General features: G+C 37.8%; 1 protein-coding gene across 1 annotated transcript in view; it reads left to right on the forward strand.

The window, feature by feature from the left end:
- col5a2a (collagen, type V, alpha 2a) overlaps window positions 1-20,056 on the forward strand; it is a 33,556-nt gene that overhangs the window by 12,018 nt on the left and 1,482 nt on the right. Inside the window, exons 2-53 of the mRNA XM_081368765.1 lie at window positions 1,109-1,324; window positions 1,443-1,459; window positions 1,571-1,603; window positions 1,699-1,731; window positions 2,178-2,231; window positions 2,338-2,424; window positions 2,541-2,618; window positions 3,558-3,602; window positions 3,703-3,756; window positions 4,204-4,257; window positions 4,348-4,401; window positions 4,488-4,541; window positions 5,622-5,675; window positions 5,860-5,904; window positions 6,067-6,120; window positions 6,239-6,283; window positions 6,378-6,431; window positions 6,603-6,701; window positions 6,831-6,875; window positions 6,957-7,055; window positions 7,725-7,778; window positions 7,950-8,057; window positions 8,160-8,213; window positions 8,290-8,388; window positions 10,487-10,540; window positions 10,635-10,733; window positions 10,808-10,861; window positions 11,263-11,316; window positions 11,410-11,463; window positions 11,556-11,609; window positions 11,716-11,760; window positions 11,849-11,947; window positions 12,270-12,377; window positions 12,466-12,519; window positions 12,980-13,033; window positions 13,121-13,174; window positions 13,271-13,324; window positions 13,445-13,552; window positions 13,646-13,699; window positions 13,778-13,831; window positions 13,927-14,088; window positions 14,168-14,275; window positions 14,478-14,585; window positions 14,664-14,717; window positions 14,808-14,915; window positions 15,018-15,071; window positions 15,190-15,297; window positions 15,443-15,496; window positions 15,579-15,686; window positions 15,761-16,067; window positions 18,235-18,416; window positions 18,602-18,844. Coding sequence (XP_081224891.1) covers window positions 1,109-1,324; window positions 1,443-1,459; window positions 1,571-1,603; window positions 1,699-1,731; window positions 2,178-2,231; window positions 2,338-2,424; window positions 2,541-2,618; window positions 3,558-3,602; window positions 3,703-3,756; window positions 4,204-4,257; window positions 4,348-4,401; window positions 4,488-4,541; window positions 5,622-5,675; window positions 5,860-5,904; window positions 6,067-6,120; window positions 6,239-6,283; window positions 6,378-6,431; window positions 6,603-6,701; window positions 6,831-6,875; window positions 6,957-7,055; window positions 7,725-7,778; window positions 7,950-8,057; window positions 8,160-8,213; window positions 8,290-8,388; window positions 10,487-10,540; window positions 10,635-10,733; window positions 10,808-10,861; window positions 11,263-11,316; window positions 11,410-11,463; window positions 11,556-11,609; window positions 11,716-11,760; window positions 11,849-11,947; window positions 12,270-12,377; window positions 12,466-12,519; window positions 12,980-13,033; window positions 13,121-13,174; window positions 13,271-13,324; window positions 13,445-13,552; window positions 13,646-13,699; window positions 13,778-13,831; window positions 13,927-14,088; window positions 14,168-14,275; window positions 14,478-14,585; window positions 14,664-14,717; window positions 14,808-14,915; window positions 15,018-15,071; window positions 15,190-15,297; window positions 15,443-15,496; window positions 15,579-15,686; window positions 15,761-16,067; window positions 18,235-18,416; window positions 18,602-18,844 — 4,238 coding nt within the window. The remainder of the gene's footprint in view (window positions 1-1,108; window positions 1,325-1,442; window positions 1,460-1,570; window positions 1,604-1,698; window positions 1,732-2,177; window positions 2,232-2,337; window positions 2,425-2,540; window positions 2,619-3,557; window positions 3,603-3,702; window positions 3,757-4,203; window positions 4,258-4,347; window positions 4,402-4,487; window positions 4,542-5,621; window positions 5,676-5,859; window positions 5,905-6,066; window positions 6,121-6,238; window positions 6,284-6,377; window positions 6,432-6,602; window positions 6,702-6,830; window positions 6,876-6,956; window positions 7,056-7,724; window positions 7,779-7,949; window positions 8,058-8,159; window positions 8,214-8,289; window positions 8,389-10,486; window positions 10,541-10,634; window positions 10,734-10,807; window positions 10,862-11,262; window positions 11,317-11,409; window positions 11,464-11,555; window positions 11,610-11,715; window positions 11,761-11,848; window positions 11,948-12,269; window positions 12,378-12,465; window positions 12,520-12,979; window positions 13,034-13,120; window positions 13,175-13,270; window positions 13,325-13,444; window positions 13,553-13,645; window positions 13,700-13,777; window positions 13,832-13,926; window positions 14,089-14,167; window positions 14,276-14,477; window positions 14,586-14,663; window positions 14,718-14,807; window positions 14,916-15,017; window positions 15,072-15,189; window positions 15,298-15,442; window positions 15,497-15,578; window positions 15,687-15,760; window positions 16,068-18,234; window positions 18,417-18,601; window positions 18,845-20,056) is intronic.

The following is a 20,056-nucleotide window of genomic DNA, read 5'->3' on the forward strand; positions in this document are numbered from 1 at the left end:
TATAAAATCTGCTTCATTCATTTATGATATGTTTATTCATTAGCTTGTGCACGCACTTTTGGCATGCTCACATTCAGAAGGTTGTGTCTCCCCTTAAGCTATAAGGTTTAGTCACATTTGATCTGCATCCCAGAGTCAATACGTGATGATCATTCCTTATGAGTTGCCTATACAGTGCTAAAAAAGTTTACATCTTTACCTACTTTCTTGCTACAGTATGTAGGTTTTGGTGATCCTTGGATGTATAGGTTAGAGGATTACCGTATATTGAGATACATTCATAGTTCTTACTATTTTAACCCACTTTCTCACATGGCGGGGTACAAAAACATCTTCTTCAGAGTGAAGTTTTCAGGTGAGCAGAGAAATACCAAAAGGTTTCATTGAATGGAGCTCAAGGGTGCCACCTGGTGTATTGGTGTTACAGCAGCAAACTGCATTCCTAAATATGTTTGCCACAGCTGTTCTACAAAGTTCTTGTAATTAATTGCTTGAAAAAGGGTGCTAGGACATTTTTTATTATAAATATTTGAACTTTATTTCAATGATAGGGTGAATAGCACACTGCTGGAAACAGTATGTATGAATCAGACTTAGTGGAGAGCATTAGTTCATGACTTCCCACAAGAGCCTTTCTAAAAGACAAGGGATCACTTTTTCCAGTAATTCCCAGCCACTTTCTCAGGGTATAGTAAAGTCTTCTGTCTGGCCTTCTGGACTAGTTGCATGGCATGACACACATAATCAGGTGATTCCGTGACTGTCTTTTCCATTTTTAAAAGTATGATTTTAAACATTTTATCAAATACAGAATGAAAAAATATGAAGAATCAATACAAAATTCAGGCTTTTAATTGTGCATATTTGAATTTGGAAAAATATGGCTTGAAAAAGACCGAATTACATTCTCATGGGAAAAGGGAGAAGGGGAAAACATTTTAAAAGAAAGCTAGTGTATTTTGTTGATGCATTTAGAAAAATGGCTATAATAATACATTTCTAACCTAATTAAAGACATGTCATATACGCTCCTTATATTATTAACACACACACACACACATATCTATATGCATTATTTATATAGCTTTTACCTTCTTTTTGCTTGTAGAGGATGAGTTGAGCTGTACAGAGAACGGGCAGTTGTACACAAACAGAGACATCTGGAAACCTGAACCATGCAGGATCTGTGTTTGTGACAGCGGGACCATCTTGTGCGATGAGGTGCAATGTGATGAAGTGTCTAACTGTGGAAAGGTAGTAATCCCAGAAGGAGAGTGCTGTCCTGTTTGTGACACAACACTTGACAGTGGCAATGGCAGACCAGGTGAGGATGGGCACCACAAAAACCCGAAAACAAATTCATTTAAAGAATCTGTAGTGTTTTGAAATGTAAGTACAGATAAACAACAACTATTTTTTTCTTTTTTTTCTTTTCTTGTCAGCGGGCAGAGTTGCCAAGGTAACCTATATATTTACACTCAGCACTGCCAATATTCAGTTATTTATTTAAAGTGTAAATATACATAAAAAGTGACTTTCGGTGACACATTTTCACTATTCTTGATTTCAGGGTCAGAAAGGGGAACCTGGAGATGTCCCACATGTATGTTTGAATGAACATTTACCTTAAATTTGAAGATGAGGATGGATATATGTGTACAGTTTGTAAATAATACAAAAATTCCATCTCGATTTCAGGTTACTGGAATAAGAGGTCGTCCTGGACCGATGGTGAGCTTTCCTCCATTTTGTCCTGATCCCTATAATAAAAAAAAAAGTATAAATCAAACAGATCCAATTATACAATTAAACATATAGTAAGATAAACCAGTGTTTTCATGCTTATGTCACATATACAGCATCTAGTGGTTTACTTGCCATATGTTTTCTGATGTCTGGACACTAGATGGGGACAGAGCACAGCTCTGTGTATTTCCATAAGCTGGTTTGGTCTTTATTTGAACAAATTTTAAGTAATCATGTTGGTAAATCATGTTGAAACCTTCTACACTAACTAACTCTATCTTCATAACTCATCTGATCATCTTACAGTCAAAACTTCATGTGTACGACTATGACAAGACCTTGCACAAACTAACGCAATTAGTGCTAATGCTATAAAGACAGTTTTTATTTACCTTAAATATGTTTTTACTATTATTATTATTATTATATAGGGGCCTCCAGGAGCACCAGGATATAGAGGAGACAGTGGAGCGAAAGGTCGACCTGTAAGAAACTGCTAATTAATTTCGAAATGTGATTAAAGATGTGAAATATTGTGTAATATTATTGTAATGTTATGTGTTTTTAGCCTGATTTTAATGTCTCTTGTAGGGTCTCAGAGGTCCCCCAGGATATGATGGAGAGCCCGGTATTCCAGGACAGCCAGGAGAGCCAGGGCCCCCAGGACATACCCCAGGAGTGAGTGTTACCAGACTGATTAAGGCAGAATATGAAAAACAGAGGATTAAGCAACATCTAACAAAGTGTTACAGCAGTTACAGAATAAATAAGGCCTCATGTCCTCTGTTACTTAGGGTGAGTTGTCTTCTCATATGGCCGGGGGATTTGCTGACAAAACAGGAGCTCAGCATGCTATGATGCCTGGAGTTCGGGTAAGTGGAGATTCTGTAATTTAAACAAAACAACAAAAAATAATTATATCTAAGAACTCTTATATCATGACTGAGGTGCAAGGCACCTAAAAGCAAAATGCAAAAATGGCTGTCCACTGCTCCGGATGTGTGTGTCCACGGTTTGTAGTGTGTGTGTGTGTGTGTGTTCACTAATCACTACTCCTAATGTGTATGACAAATTCTGAGTATGGGTTACCATACTTGGCCTTCATGTGTCACTCAAGTTACTTTGTTTTTCCATTTATTGACTGACACCTCTTCTGTCCCCATGTTGAGAGAAATCAGATGCAGAGGTGTGCTGTAAACATGATGCTTATTTTAGTTCTAGACTAAATGTGAGCATGCCTTTACTCTTCTCACCTGCACAAAAACAGATTCAGTATTCCTCAAAATGAATAAAAACTGTGAAATGCAAACTCAGAATATTACACAAACCTGCAATAATAAACATGTTAAATAATATACTTGATGTATTTAATATCACTTTATTAACTAATGTCTTTTCTGCTGACCTTCGTTGATCCCATACTAATAAGCAAAATTACTTTAAATAAATATCACATCTGTGTACCTTTTTTATTGCTGGAGTAAGATGCCCAAGTGAGAGAACGTAATGCAAAAAAAAAAAAAAAAAGTAACCGAGTAACACAATTAGTTAAAAGCAATATTGTAACGCATTACTTTTAAAAGTAACTTTCCCCAACACTGCATATAAGCCACTCAGAAATGAGAAACATTACAAGAACTGTATCATACTTGATTTACTGCAAAGTTGAGTTCAAACGAGCAAACTAGAGTAGTACATAATGAGACCATTGTATCATTTGATTTGGGTGCTGTGTTGTGCCACACTGCACACAACGTGCTGTTTCTAAAGTAGTCTGTGATTGTTCCAGTAACAAAGCTATTTTTCAATAGGGTGAGGCTGGAACAAGGGGACCACCTGGGCCAAATGGGTCACCAGTAAGTATTTATTTGATAAGAAATCTTTTTTACACATATCTGGTCCAAAGAATATTACTTCCAGCAGTTGCATATTTCAAGTTTATACAATTTCCTTTAGGGGCCAGCAGGACCACAAGGATCTCCAGGCGATGTAGGAGATCCAGGGTCAATGGTGAGGGAACATGATTAATTGTGTACTGTCTCTGAAGACTTCATAATTTACTGGGGAAGTCAGCCAATTAGTGATTTGATACATGAATTATCAACATAAGCTGATGCACAGAAGTCAGCAGGAACTATACTTTGCAGATTTTTGTTAACTAAAGTGACTTAATAGATTGTTTTGTATTATTTAAGAATTAAATATACAACAATACTCTGAGGGTGTGCACCAGTTTTTGAGCATGAGATCATAAGAATGACTAATATAGCTGAATTACCCCCATCAGTGCTGCAGATTCACCCTTTATAAATTCCAAAATTATATTGTTTAAGCCTCCTTACAAAAATGATTCTGGTGTTAATGCATTGTTTATTTACTAAAAGTGCACTTAATCTGTACAATGCAACATTTTTATGTTTTAATCAACTTTTGGTAATTACTCTCTTCGTTGTGTAGGGTGGCACTGGCCAGAGAGGGCCAGAGGGTCCTCCAGGGAAGCCTGGTGAAGATGTGAGTACTCTATGCTGTCATCATGGGCATCCTCACAACAATGTGGAAAAAAGTAAAGAGGATCTGAAATGGAATTTTCTGTTGTCATAGGGAGATCCAGGGACTCCAGGAAGTGCAGGAGAAATGGGATTTCCTGGATCTGCGGTAATATTTGGCATTGTTCACTAGCAGCTTTTATCATTGAATGGTGGTTGCATTTACATGTATGTTTAAATAACTTTTGTGTTCAGGGAGCAAGAGGATTTCCAGGGACACCGGGGCCTCCAGGCTTAAAGGGTCACAGAGTGAGTAAATTCTTAATCTCTAGGCCCCATTTAAGATTGCATACGGTGGGGTCCAAAATTCTGACTTTATATTGAAAGGTTACACTTTATTTAGCAGTATGTGTACTTACAGTGTAATTACATTGTAGTTACCACAAAAAAAGTACTGGTAATATAAGGTAACTACATGGGTTAAGATTAGGTTTAGGAATAGGTTCAGGTTTATTGTAGTTGCTATAATAAGGACATAGTATGTACATGCGGAACAGGACTGTAAAAATGAAGTGCTTCCTTACAGGTCACTAATCAAATACACTGATGTGTGACATTGACCATGTGAACTTATTTTGTATTAAATTAGAAAAGAATAGTCACACTTTAGTTTAGGGTCCAATTCTCACTATTAACTAACTATTAACTACAGATTTTGCCTCAATAAACTCCTAATTACTGCTTATTTATAGTTCGTAAGGTAGTCGTTATGTTAAGGTATTGGGTAGGATTTAGGAATGTAAAATATGGTCATGCCAAATAAGACATTGATATGTGCTTTATAAGTACTAATAAACAAACAATATCCTAGTAATATGCATGCTAATAAGCAAGTTAACAGTGAGAATGGGACCCTAAACTAAAGTGTTACCAAAAGAATACAAAGTAGAAACATTGATTTATATGCTCTTTCAAAATCATATACCACTTTTGATTATACCACTCAAGTGTTAGAATCTCATTCTCTTGGTCTGTAGATCTTTTAGTGAGTTTGCTTCAATTATCAAAACATCGTTGTTTTGGAATTACTTATAGATCATCCATCAGGCCATCAGTTTTGTCTTGAATGCTCACGCCACATGAAACACCTGCAAGCCAGACAGTCAGATTTCACACACAGAATGTTTAAAAAACTAAATCATGTTTGTAATTGCAGCTTATTTTGCACAAGCACCAACCAATTATTGTTCACTTGGTTGAGAAAATAAATACTTTGCAGAATGTACAAAGAATGATTTTCAAGTTCAAAATTTTACTCCTATTGTTTATTTTAGGTTTGTAGATGGAGTGTACCAAAAAATAATCATGTTATTTCCTTTCATAATTCAGGGGCACCAAGGTCCACTTGGTCTTAAAGGAGAACGTGGAGCTGTGGGGTCAAAGGTTCAGTTTTTGCAAATATAAAATTTAATTTCATTATGAAGTAGCCACTCACTTAGCTTTTAAAACCGCAGGCTGTATTTGAGTACTTCACAGTTGTCTATACACATACTAAATGTGATTGTATTAACCATTTCATGTTTCTAAGTAAATTCACCATATATTATATTATTTATTATTATTTTAGGGTGAATCTGGTGGACCCGGTGCAATGGGTGCCCCTGGTCCTATGGTAAGAAGACTGCAACACAATACAATACAAACTTCAGTTAAACAAAAATCATTATTGATGTGAATCCAGTAAATAAAAACAGACGTTCTTCATTCTTACATTGCCACAAATGCTTATAGCCTTATTTCCAATAAAAGTAAAATGGCCTATTGTTAAATGCAGGGTCCCAGGGGAATGTCAGGAGAAAGAGGACGTCCAGGCCCTAGTGGCACACCGGTGAGGGCAAAAACACTGTGATAACGTTCTTCAGATGACTTAAGTCAGAGCTGTATTGGTTTTCTTATTATTCTTAACACTATTAGTTACGCTATTATCTTTTTCTTTTGTATTTCAGGGTATGCGTGGTGCTCAAGGAAATGTTGGAAAACCAGGTCCAATGGTAAAACATTTGAATCAACCAAAAGATAAAGTGCGAAATACCAAGCAACTGCAAACCTAATGATGCTTATTTATAACTGTTTAATTGTTTCAAGGGTCCTTTGGGAATTAATGGTGCCCCAGGGTATCCCGGAACTCCAGGCATGAAGGTTGGCAATGAGACTCTATACATGTGCTTTTTTATACTTTATTAAGTATATATGTAGCTACCAATGATACCTTTATATATTTTATATACTTTATATACCTTTATAATAGTTCAGCTGAACATTAAAACGTTTGTAAATTTGGTATTAAAAAGGAATATAAATGCTTTGCAGGGTCAACCAGGACCTACAGGTGTGAGGGGACCAGAGGGACCACAGGGACAGAGAGGAGAGACAGGACATCAAGGCAGATCTGGACCAACTGGACTACAAGTATGTTTGTGATACTCATTTTGTACACCAGTACATGATCGCAAATCCTTTTATTTATTATTTATTTTATTTATTTATCTATTTTTGTTCATCTGTAATGCAAATTAAACATGATTTTGAATTTTTCAGGGGCCTATGGGCACTGACGGTGGTCCAGGTTCCAAAGGGCCAGTGGTATGTTATGATTTTAAATGTTAAAATATTATGCATTTTGAATGCAGATATTGGGAACTGACAAAATATTATTTTCTCCAGGGAGTTGCTGGTCCTCAGGGTCCTGTTGGTCTGCTTGGTCCAACTGGGCCACCAGGACCTCAGGGAAGCACTGGACAGCCTGGGATCAAAGGTCAAGGGGTAAGGCATTCTTCATTCACATTGTGGCATGTTTCTTTTACGGACTGAAGATTTGTTGTGTTCATATTACATAAATCATATTTGGGTGATTCTATAATTTTTTTTTTTTCAAATAGTTTATTTTATATTATCTGTTACTCATTGTTATGGATCACAAGATGTTACATGCTATAATATTATTATACTATAGAGTTATTTTGGAAAACGTCAAAATTCTTACCACAATATCAAAAGGAAACCAGAATTTTTCACTGGTCACACAGTGGGTTGTTTAAAAGTCTTTCTTCTAATCTTGATTTCATTAGTGCCATGTGCTCTTAGCATTTATGCTAGCAATAGGAGATTTTGGTTAAAGTTTAAAATTACCAAGGTAGAGTAACAATGTTGACATTATGTAACAGAATAGAATAAAGTTGACAAACAATACTATACAGAAATCTTTTTTTTTTTTCGTTTTATGTATTTATGTAATGTGTTTTCAAAAGATACTGGAAATATTTTTTAACTTAACTTTTTGAAATGCAAAATGTATCTCCAATTATAGATTTTATCTCCAATTAAAGAATCACTCCATCATATATATGTACTATTTGTGCCCTAAAATGTCTCTGGAAACTAATGATTTAAAAACTGATCTCCAATCAGCCTTTTGTTTTCTTTTGTGTTTAGGGAGATGTAGGTGTTCCTGGATTTAAAGGAGAGGCTGGACCTAAAGGAGAACCTGTAAGTTTTGGTTGATCATAGTGTAAACCTATAATATAATGGTTTCCCAACTTTTTTAGTTAATGGTGAAGTATATGCCATTTGTGCATCAAATGCATTACAAAACTTTTCTAACTACTAAAAAACTTGGAGATGTTTTTTTTTTTAAGACACAAATTACCTTTGTCATAGGGTCCACCAGGATCACAGGGAGTAATTGGACCCCAGGGAGAGGAAGGAAAACGTGGAACCAGAGGAGATCCTGGTTCTGTTGGCCCTCTTGGACCTGTTGGCGAGAGAGTGAGTCTAGTTTTCCTTTTATTGCCTATGCTATAGCAAACTGACGTGAATATAACTGCATAACCAACTCTGTTTTCATGGGGGGTTTATTGTCTAATTTAGGGGGCACCTGGAAACCGAGGCTTCCCTGGTCAAGATGGCTTACAGGGTCCAAAGGTAATTAGAGACTATTAACTAGTTGAATATAATTGGCTGAATAATGAAATAATCCTTTTGTTTATACTCATCTAAGGGTGCCCAAGGTGACCGTGGAATTACAGGAACCTCTGGCCCTAAAGGCTCCACTGGAGATCCAGGGAGAACAGGTGAACCAGGTCTACCAGGCGCAAGAGTAAGTTCAATTTGTAATGCGATGTATCTTTATAATAGAAAAGTTGAGGGCAGAATGCAATAACTTCTCCTTCAAATACAGCTCTAATCAGTGTTGGGGTAGTTACTCAAAAAAAGTAATTAGTTACTAGTTACTTCTGTAAATTGTAATGAGATTACTTTACTAGTTACTGCATTTGAAAAGTAACTTCACTACTTATTACTTTACTTTCCCATTTCTTAATTTACCCTGTAGATACCGACAAACATCATAGCCCTATCATCACTTAGCCTGTCCAAATAGTGTTTATAAATGTAGCCTACAAAATGGCATGTAAAATATGAAAGAATAATATACATGTCTGCACAAAGAAATATGCCTCACTGTAAAATCCACAAACAACAGGATAAAGGACAAATGTCTGCGGTGGTAGACACATAATCAGGGCTGGACTGGGACAAAAAAAAAAAATCGGCATTTTGGCCATAATAATAATAGCACACTAATATACATATATTGTAAAACAAAAGCACTGAAAAATAAAGGAAACTTTCATAATTAGTTTTGTACTAATTTCTATACTTGAAAGAGATATAAGCACATAATCTTTTATTTTGACGGAAAACATGGTTTACAAACGCGTCTCATTAAATTTATAGTAAATTACGGTAATCGTCAACTATGCAGATGTGGAAATAATGTGTTACTGGGTAATGGGTTCCTACACTCATGACATTCCATACACAAAAGATAAATATATTTGAAATATATTTTCAGAGTATATTTTAGAATATATGCAAATATTTCAAATTGGCCCAATAAATATATTTCACACTTAACATCATATATTTTAGTTGTATTTCAGAATATATTTCAATGTATTTGGAATATATGCCACATATATTTTGACACTTTTGGGGATCCAAACAGAAAAAAAGTACATTGAAATATATTCTGAAATATAACAAAAATATATGATGTTAAGTGTGAAATATATTTATTGGGCCAATTTCAAATATTTGCATATATTCCAAAATATACTCTGAAAATATATTTCAAATATATTTATCTTTTGTGTATGGGATAGCCTAAGTGTTTTGAAAGTAACTGTTAGTTCTGCTTACCGCAGGCTCTACACTTTCTCATCTCTGTCCTGATCCTCCTCACTATCCTCATCATCAGCCACAGGAGCTGATGAAGGTCATGCTGCTGCAGAAAACATTTTGACACATTTTACAGCGTCTGCTTGAAGGGCCTGTGTCTATTTTTCACGCTATTTCTCTGCACATTCCTTGCGTTTCTTCTCCATCTCTCAGACTATTTTGACAGATACACACTGACACACGTGCACGCTCGATCAAAGCCTAAAGGGGGAGGTGTTTAAAGATGTGATTGGACCAGCCCAGTGTCAATCAAGAAAAGATCCAATGGGCCACGGTGTTTCATGGACCGGTCAGCTATCAGGAAAAAAAACAAACTGACACAGACTTTTTTAACTAATGCATTACACCGGCACGCACTTACTTAACCCAGCGCCACCAATTAAGCAAAACGAATGGGCCGCCGATGTACGAGTTTTATGGTCCGTTAAGAAGAAGAAAAAAAAATAAGAGATGTCGACCCAAAAGGCACGTCCGCCCACTGGGAATCTCCCGGTAGTCCCGATGGCCAGTAACTTGCTGCCTGGGCATACAAAGTACATTTCACGCGAATATTTTTGTCCTTTCGAGCAATAAACTGAAAGTGATGTGAATATTGCCACTGGCCGGACCCCCCTGTCTCCGTCTCCATTTCCCGCTCCCCTTCGCACCAGCAGCTACGTCACTCAAATCGATCTCTATGACAACGGTGCACGCGCGCGCACACACACATACACAGACAGACATGCACGCAGCACAAACAGATCAGAGCTTTACACGCAGGCAAAAATGGCTTGGGTAACGCAGGAAAGCGCGTTCCTATAGTCTAGTAAAGTAGTGTAGTTACCGATATTTTTAGTGTAATGCGTTACTTTATTTCGTTACCCAAAAAAGTAATATCGTTACTGTAATTCGTTACTTTGTAACTCGTTACCCCCAACACTGGCTCTAATTAGTTTTTTGCATCCTCTTTCTCTCAGGGTTTGACAGGGACACCTGGAGTTCAGGGTGCCGAAGGAAAGCCAGGACCACTGGTACATTTATCTGATGTTTTCCATTCATAGCTGGAATTAAATATCCACATTTTTAACAGCAAATAAAGAAATATTTTCATTCACCTTTCTACAGGGTGGTCCAGGTGAGGATGGGCGGCCAGGGCCTGCAGGGTCAACTGGAACAAGAGGCCCTCCTGGAACTATGGGACCAATAGGCCCAAAGGGTTTTAGCGTGAGTAGAATTTTCATTTATTTATTAATTTATTGCTTATATGTTCAAAACTTATCATTTTAACAATATTTTAGGGGGATCCAGGAAAGGCAGGTGAGCAGGGATCTGCTGGAGTTCCTGGGCAGAGGGTGAGTAACAGCAGTTGCTCGCAGTAATCACTGTTGTAATTATATAAAGCAAGAATTACAATTACTCATACATAGTTAATAGTAAAAAAAACAAAACAAAACAAAAAAACATAAAGCATTCAACACGAGTGCATGACTTTGCTACAAACATTCTGGAGAAACATTCTGTACCTTCCAGACAATACAATCATACAGAATAACTTTTGGCTTTGCAACACCCAAGTCAACTGCATAGTAACATGGCAAAAAAAAAAAAGTTCAAAAGTCTCAGAACATCCAAGCAACCACATTGCAACGTTAGCTCTGTAACATAATGGCAGCTATTTTTTATGGCCAAGCACCACTAATATTTTAACATTCTCAAAATATACATCTTCCCTTCAACTTTGACTTTTTCGTAGGGCCTGCCTGGGAAAGATGGAGAAGTAGGCCCGGCTGGTCCACCAGGTCCACATGTAAGTGTGCTATTTTGTCTCTTTATTATATTTTCAGTTAAAAAGTACAATTAGAGTCCAATCTATTATTTTTTTTTTCTTCATGATTTTCAGGGTACAGCAGGTGAGAGAGGCGAACAGGGACCTCCCGGAATGCATGGTTTCCAGGTGCTTGATCAATGACTATTTAATCATTAAAAAATATTATTTTCTTCCTTGTTATTTAGCTCTTTTATAATATCTCCTTACTTGCTTCTCAGGGTTTGCCGGGCCCAGCAGGCGCTCCTGGAGAGGGAGGAAAACCTGGTGATCAGGTACAGTTAGTTCAACACATATCAAATGACAAATTATTGGGAAAAATATGACAAAAAAGGGACAAATAGCATAAAATTGTGCTAATTACCTCTTTCTCTTTTCAAGGGCATCCCTGGTGAGCTTGGCCCTGTAGGCCAAATTGGGCCAAGGGTAAGTTCTTGTTTTACCTGTCACTTCTGTTAACACACGTTGTTGATGTCAAGACATGGATTTAATGGTCAGTCTATGCATTTAACAGGGTGAACGTGGAATTCCGGGAGAGAGAGGAGAGCTGGGATCTGCTGGTCTGCCTGGAGCCAAAGGTATCCCAGGAGCACCTGGCCCTGATGGTCCAAAGGTAGAACTAAATGCTGTTTAAGTGTTTATTGTCAGTAATGAGACTTTTTTTGTTTCAATTATTTCACAATAATATGGCCCAGAGTGTTTGTTTTAACAATCTAATGGATGAGTCAAAATTATTTTCTGTGGTGATCAGCAACATCCCGATTGTTGATGGAGTTTAACTTACTGTATATTGAAAAGTTACAGAATATACCTTTAGAAATAAGCACATTTCATTTGTTTTACTATGCAGGTGAACTTATAATCCTGACATATGTAATTAAGATAATATTTTTTATTAATGCTTTAAAATGTTCATTCTATTGAATTTTTTGTAGGGTAGCCCTGGGCCTACTGGTACGTTGGGTGATCCAGGCCCTCCTGGTCTGCAGGGAATGCCAGGTGAAAGAGGGATCTCTGGCCCACCTGGTCCAAAAGGAGACAGAGTGAGTAGTAATGCAATTGGATTTACAGTATGTACATAGATATTGGCACAGTGTTTTTTTTTAAAGTAACCTCTTCCCACACATTTAGGGCGCTATTGGAGAGAAAGGATCAGAGGGAACTCCAGGAAGTGACGGTGCAAGGGTAATTACCATCGAGCATTATCCCATTTTTAAAACATCTTAATTATTCTCAGCTGATGGGTTGCAAATCATTCTGATAGTGCCATGGACAAACAATAAAAACGAAATGAAATGAATAAAATGAATTAGCTATGATAATAGCCAATTTTGACTATTCTTATTTAGATGTAATTTTGATTATTTCTCTTCAGCAAAACTAGTTGACAACCACTGCTTTAATTTATCTCTCTGTGATTTTCAGTGAATTATATTTGAAAGGAACATTTCAAGACTGACAAAAATTGAGAGAAAGCATAAGCCTCAGTATGAAGCTAAACAAAATTTCAACAGAGAATGACCTGTACAAGACTTGTTCAAGCAGGCCCGATCACAGATGCTCACACAAAAAAGATTATTTATTACTCATGCTTGATATGCATGAAAGGATAATCTCATACTGACATTTTGCCTTTCTCATGTAGGGCTTGACAGGCCCAGTTGGCCCCTCAGGACCGGCTGGTCCAAGTGGTGAAAAGGTACATAGCATAGCATTATTGTCTATATTTTAATGGAATATTGTTTTCTTTTAAGGACCACTTAATTCTAACAAAGTATTTTAACAGGGAGAACCAGGCCCTAAAGGACCACCTGGACCTCATGGATCAAGAGCAATGCCAGTGAGTTGATATTTGACACTCAAATACAGAAGGCAACAATGTTTCAAATTAGCTGAATATTTTTATTTATTAACAAATATTTGTGCTAATACCAAGGGATCCCGTGGTGAACCTGGGCCAATAGGTGCTGTAGGCTTTGTTGGACCACCTGTAAGTAGAAATTTTGAAATCTAACAGAAAACTCATGATAGTTTGATATTATATGCACTAAGCTTTTTTCAGTTAAGTGAGTAAACCGGTTCTGACCATGGTACACTTTCAAAACAACAGGGTATTGATGGTCAGCCTGGTGCGAAAGGACCACCAGGGGAGCCTGGACAAAAGGGTGATGCTGGATCTCCTGGCCCTCAAGGGTTGTCTGGTCCTCCAGGACCACAGGTGATCAAATACTTGCATAAAAGTAATTTTTTTAGAAGATGCTATGAAGATGCTAGTAAATTAATAATCTCCCTCTAATATGTGTGACTACAGGGTAAATTTGGTGTGGCTGGACCAAAAGGTGGTAGAGGAACACAGGGCGCACCTGTAAGTGTAGCTGTAATAAAAATTACTGTATAATGGATTTTGAATGACTAGTCAGTTAACATACATCATACTGTTTAGGGCCCAACAGGTTTCCCTGGATCTGCTGGAAGAGTTGGCCCACCTGGTCCAACGGTATGTTGCATGGACTACAGAAGTTTACAATTACAAATCAGAAATTAAGAAAACTCTAAACATTTTTCAAACCCCTAAGTATTTGTTTTTTTTAGGGTCCTCTTGGTGAGCCAGGTCCACTTGGTCTTCCTGGAAAAGATGGTCCACCTGGTCTTCGAGGAGACCATGGACCCCCAGGACGCCAGGGAGAGAGAGGTCCCCCTGGGCCTGCTGGAGGCCCTGGAGACAAAGGAGATTCTGGAGAAGATGGACCACCGGTAAGGGCACCAGTCATTTTTCTACTAAAATACTAAATGTAAAAACAAGAACCAGAATCTTAACGGTTATTTCCATTAGGGACCTGATGGTCCACCAGGTCCTGCTGGAACAACGGGGCAAAGAGGAATTGTGGGCCTTCCTGGTCAAAGAGGAGAACGTGGAATGCCGGGACTCCCTGGACCAGCTGTTAGTATCCATTAAAAACATTATTAAAGAAAATGGCTAATTGTTACATGCTAAAATATTAAATAAATATTTAATAGAAATTGAGTTTTGCCTCAGGTAATAGTTTACTGTTCTCAATGGTGTGCATATTAAATGACATCTGAGATAACTTCATTTTTATAAGACCTCCTCTAATCTGCTTGCTCACGACTGTCTCATGTAGGGTCCTCCAGGAAAACAGGGCACATCAGGAGCCCCTGGAGACAAAGGACCTTCTGGCCCAGTTGGGGTGCCTGGCGCTAATGGACCTCGAGGGGATCCTGGACCCGACGTAAAATAAATTTAATATAATGGTTACATAAATATACCACTTATTTAATACAATGCTAATGAAAATTTTGATCATTAGGGACCCGCTGGATCTGATGGCCCACCAGGAAAGGAAGGTGTCATAGGAGCCCAGGTGAGACCCAAAAACATCAAATGACCCACGTCTGAATCTTTAATTCAAGTTGTTTGAGCAAATCTTACAGAGTTGCTTAATTTTCAAAAGGGTGATCGAGGAGATCCAGGCCCAGAGGGTTTGATTGGCTCTGTAGGACAACCTGGTTCCCCCGGTCCTGTTGGTGCATCTGGAGGCATTGGAAAGAGAGGAGAGCCTGTAGGTCTCATAATTTCTTTATATTTAATGTATACTATAATGACATTTTTGCATTACATACAAGCATTTTTGGCTTACGTTTTTTTCACATTGTCTTATCAGGGATCAAAAGGGCCCTCTGGCCCTCCAGGTCCTGCTGGAAAACGAGGACTCATAGTAAGAAATCTAATAAATAACACAATATGACATAATTAGAAAGACTTTATTTACCATGAAGTTGCTGATAAAAAAAAAACACCACAACTGCTCCTTAATTTCCAACTATCTATTTAAGGGACCACAAGGACCAAGAGGAGATAAGGGAGATCTGGGTGACCATGGAGAAAGAGGACAGAAGGGTCACAGAGGATTTGCAGGCTTACAAGGTCTTCCTGGACCACCTGTAAGTTATAACAAAGATAAAGGTTTTTCAAAGTGTGCATTGACTATAGACTTAGACCCAGTCTATACATAAATGAATATATAATATCAAGCAATATAAAGTTTTCTTTTCCCATTATAACCTTTTACATTTACTGCATTTTTAGGGCACAACTGGAGAACAAGGAGCCCCAGGCATTGTTGGTCCAAGCGGACCAAGGGTATGTGATCAATTTGTTTAATGTGAATGATTTACAACTAGTCAAAAGGTGATTGATGTCAATGAAATAATTTGTCTCACAGGGACCTCCCGGGCCCTCTGGGCCACCTGGAAAGGAAGGGTATGTTGGACAGCCTGGACCTATGGGACCTCCTGGTTCAAGAGGAACTGGTGGTGATATTGGACCAGAGGCAAGTGAAACTTTCATGCCATCTCACATAGTATTACAACTTAGATGCCCACTTATTTTTGTCATCATCCTTAGGGACCTCCTGGAGAACCTGGCCCACCTGGCCTTCCCGGATCTCCTGGACCTCCCACTGCAGCTATGGAAGATTTTTTTGGTGGGCCTCAAGATTATGATGCTGGTCCTCCTCCCCCAGAGTTCAGTGAGGATGAGGCTCTTCCCAAGAGTAACTCTACAAGCATGTTCCAAGCTGATCCTGGAGTTCAGGCTACTTTGAAGGCTCTGAGCAGCCAGATTGATAGCATGCGTAGCCCTGACGGTAGTAGAAAGCATCCTGCCAGAACTTGTGAGGACTTGAGACAATGCTATCCTCAAAAAAAGAGTGGTAAGTTCAAAGTATTGCACAGGCATGTAATTCATTATAACCAACTGTATGAAGTAGGCCACTGACTTGGTAAATTCTCAGTGGCCTACATATACCAACTGAGGCTCATTAGAAATGCGTGCCTGTTATTTATTGGGTATTAATTGAGTTCATATTCAGTGTTCCTTAAAAAGTTTACAAATACATAAAGCACACATACATATAGACACACACATTGGGTCTCATTCATGAAACATTCGTAAATATACGAGTAAATATGTGAGTGATTTGTGCGTAAAGAGACCTTCCCGAAAACTCTTCTCCTGATTCACAAATACTTCGTAAATGTCAGATGTGATAGTGAAATGTGTGTGTGTGTTAATGAATTCCAATCGTAAATCGTAAATGGAACACGCATGCACGCTCAATTACCATAAATCCCGCCCATTAAATCCGACTGACAACTATATATGGGCATCATATTATGACACCAAACGAAGGATTTCAACATATCTTCTCAAAAGCGAAAGAAAAAGAGAAGTTTTATTATCAGAAGTTCATTCAAAACGCCACATTTTATTTTCAAGCGTACATAGTGGCGTATCAGGTCCTAAAAATAAGGAAGCTTGGCAGCATATTACAGATGCAGTTAATGGAGTTTCATCTTTTAATCGAACAGTCCCAGAAGTGAAAAGAAAATGGTTCGACATGTAACCCCGTCAAATAAACCCGATTAAGGTGTAGATTACTTTCGTACCAACTAACATTAGGAAAATACGAACATCTTAATGAATCCGAAAATTTACGCCAGAAACACTTTACACACGATTTACACAAAAAATCGTTCTGCTCGTGTTTCATAAATGAGACCCATTGGGTTTCCATTTTATGGGGACTTTCCATAGAAATAATGATTTTCATACTGTACAAACTATACCTTCAGTCCCCTAACTGATGGATTTTAACAACTTGATCTAATGAATATTTGTGTGTATTTCAAACATTTTTAAGTGGTTAGCTTTGGGGATAGGCTTAATGTATTTGTAAAAATTTGAAGGAACTCTTAATATGAATGCAATTAATGTCTCATAAAGGTTGGTTTAAAGCACTTAAAGTCCCCCTGTGGTGCAAATCAAGCACGTTGTTGTTTATGTCTACCTGGTGTTTTTAATATGCTTTAAGACAAACCATGTGCAAATTCTTAAGTCAACACCATTGCTGAGTATTTTCTCTTTAAAACTGCAGTGATCTAAAGACAGTCTCATAAACGTGGTTTGAAATCGCTGGTGTTTCTGACGTCACAAACTACTTAACCCATCACGTCAATGTGGGGATGGGCTTTAGCATATCATTGCTATGCTGTGAAGCAGGGTAGTCTCAAGAGAAGCCAGGTTATCTCGGTATTTTTTCTGTTAATATGAAAAATCGGTTAATTTAGCAATATAGCGGGTGTATGATGTATTTTACGATGTTATGATGAACTATATGCCTTTATATAAGTTGTTTAAAGCGTTTCTAAGGATGCTGATTTTTAGAAGGCAGCTGTCTGACTCTGAGATGACAAACGGAAACATGGTTTGTGTAAAATTAGCAACATTATTAGCTGTTTGATAACAGTCAAGCAAAAGGCTAATTATATTAATCACCGTTATGTGTCCGACGTTATAAAGAGCGATAACACTGTGTAGCGTTTACTTCAGTAAAGTTGGCTGAGTGGATCTCTGAGCTGGTGTGAGTGGAGGCGGGACTAATTAGCATATTCATGTGTCCGTGTATACTAAATTAAGCAAGGATGTAGAGATACATTCAAGCTATTTTAAGGCATGAAGAAAAAAAAATTCACAGGAAAAAAGCTTTAAAATATGTTATTTTGGTGATCATAGATGAGTTTTAAGGGATACAATTATTGACTACAGGGGGACTTTTTAAAAAAAGTTGTTAAAAATAAGCTAAAAAAGTAACTATTTATGAGCAAATCTAACAATAATAATTTGTTAATTATAGTGACAATGAATGAAGAACTCAGTGTTTATATACAGTCTATTAATGTATTAACTAGTTTATGAACTATTAAGTAAGTATAGTTTGCAAATGATTTGTAAATACTTTATTACTGTATACTTATTATAAAGTGTTACAGATACTTGTAAAATCAAACATCCCCAAATGTTTCATCTCTGCATCATAGGTGAATACTGGGTGGATCCAAACCAGGGCAGTGCAGAGGACGCCATTAAAGTTAATTGCAATATGGACACTGGAGAGACATGCATCTCCGCAATCCCCTCCAGCATCCCACGGAAGTCATGGTGGAGTTCCCCAGGGAAAAAACCTGTGTGGTTTGGAGCCAATATGAATGGAGGAACATATGTAAGCACGTTTAGCCACTCCTATGAAAATTATATTTTAATCATGTAATTTGTGTAATTACTCAATTAGCTCAATTACTGCTATAGTATTTAGTATAAGATAACATTATGTGGCAAGAAAAAATAGATGTATCTATTACATAAAACTGTACGTGCCTGTTATTTATTTCTTATGTCTTTGTGAAGTTCACTTACGGGAACAAAGACCAGCCAGCCAACACTGTCACAGTTCAGATGACTTTCATCCGTCTGCTCTCCAAAGAGGCATCACAAACTATCACTTACCACTGCAAGAACACTGTGGGCTACAAGGATGAATCATCTGGAAACCTCAAGAAAGCAGTCATCCTCAAAGCTGCAAATGATCTAGAGCTCAAAGCTGAGGGAAATAACCGCTTTAGATACACTGTCCTTGAGGACAGCTGCTCAGTAAGTACACTGCAGAACATCATTTGTATAAAGGCATAAGCCCTTTTTCAAAACCTAGTACGTTTTCTTGCTCTCCACTGCCTACATTTTCTCACACCGCCCGCTAGTCTCTGTACTGTGAGTTGCTTGTGGGCATTCCCAGTGCTGTCGTTCTAATGTTATTGGAAGACTGCACGTCTGTCCATATCTATAGAAAATACAATCACAAGTGATATATTGGCCTACAACTAAGATATAATGCTAATTTGATTAGGAATTGGAGAGTATTGTTATATTAACCACAGCAGTGCTCAGTGCATTACATCATTAACTAGATTAACGATCGATTTATCAACAAATTAAACTCACTCATACTGTCAAAAATTACTAAAACGTCATTCGAATTTGACAATTAATACATTTTCTTGTCCCTAATGAATCAACATAATGCAGGAAACTGTAATATGAACTGCAGCAGGGCTAAACTTGCATCATATAATATAACAACGCACAAACTATCAATGTATGAATCAAATTCACTTTTCCACGCATCATTTTATTATATCCATGCATGTGGTTATAGTCAAATCATATAAAACAGTAGCCTAGAAATCTAGACGCACGCTAGCGGCAGCAAAATGTAATTTGCAGCCAGGGTCGTCTAGCAACTCTCCGTTGGCTTGCGAGCTGGAAAAAACAAACTCTAATCAGGCCAATCACATCGTGTATAGAGTCGGTGGGCGGGCTTAACATAATGACGGCAGAGTTGTGACGGTTCTGCGTGAATTCCCTGCTACTTGAAAATAAAGAAGATGGCTGCTGCTGGCGAACAGTCTTCACTCCTATTGGTTGTCGCTAGCGAAATTAGCTTCTCATTTGCATAAAGTTGAAATTTCGGAACTTTTGTTGCTTGTCTCGCATCGCTTGACACGCCTACATTATGTCGCCAACGTTCACTGTTGCTCGTGTCGCCAGCGCTTCATTGAAAATGAATGGGATTGTGTCGCTTTGTTGCTGCGTGTCGCTGGTGGAGTGAACGGGGCTTAAGGCAGCCCAACTCAAAATTTAACCTTGTAAGTGAGGACAGGATTTAAGACACTCTGCATAGACGGCAACCCAGCATCAAAACAATTAGCACTAGTTTATTTTAGCATGTTGCTAAGCTAATAAAACATTAATATACATAGATAGCCAAAGAATTCTTTGGAAGTAATACTGCCTTAGAATTTATTC

Source organism: Scardinius erythrophthalmus (assembly GCF_964197995.2).
Source record: "Scardinius erythrophthalmus genome assembly, chromosome: 6".
Classification (NCBI taxonomy): domain Eukaryota; kingdom Metazoa; phylum Chordata; class Actinopteri; order Cypriniformes; family Leuciscidae; genus Scardinius; species Scardinius erythrophthalmus.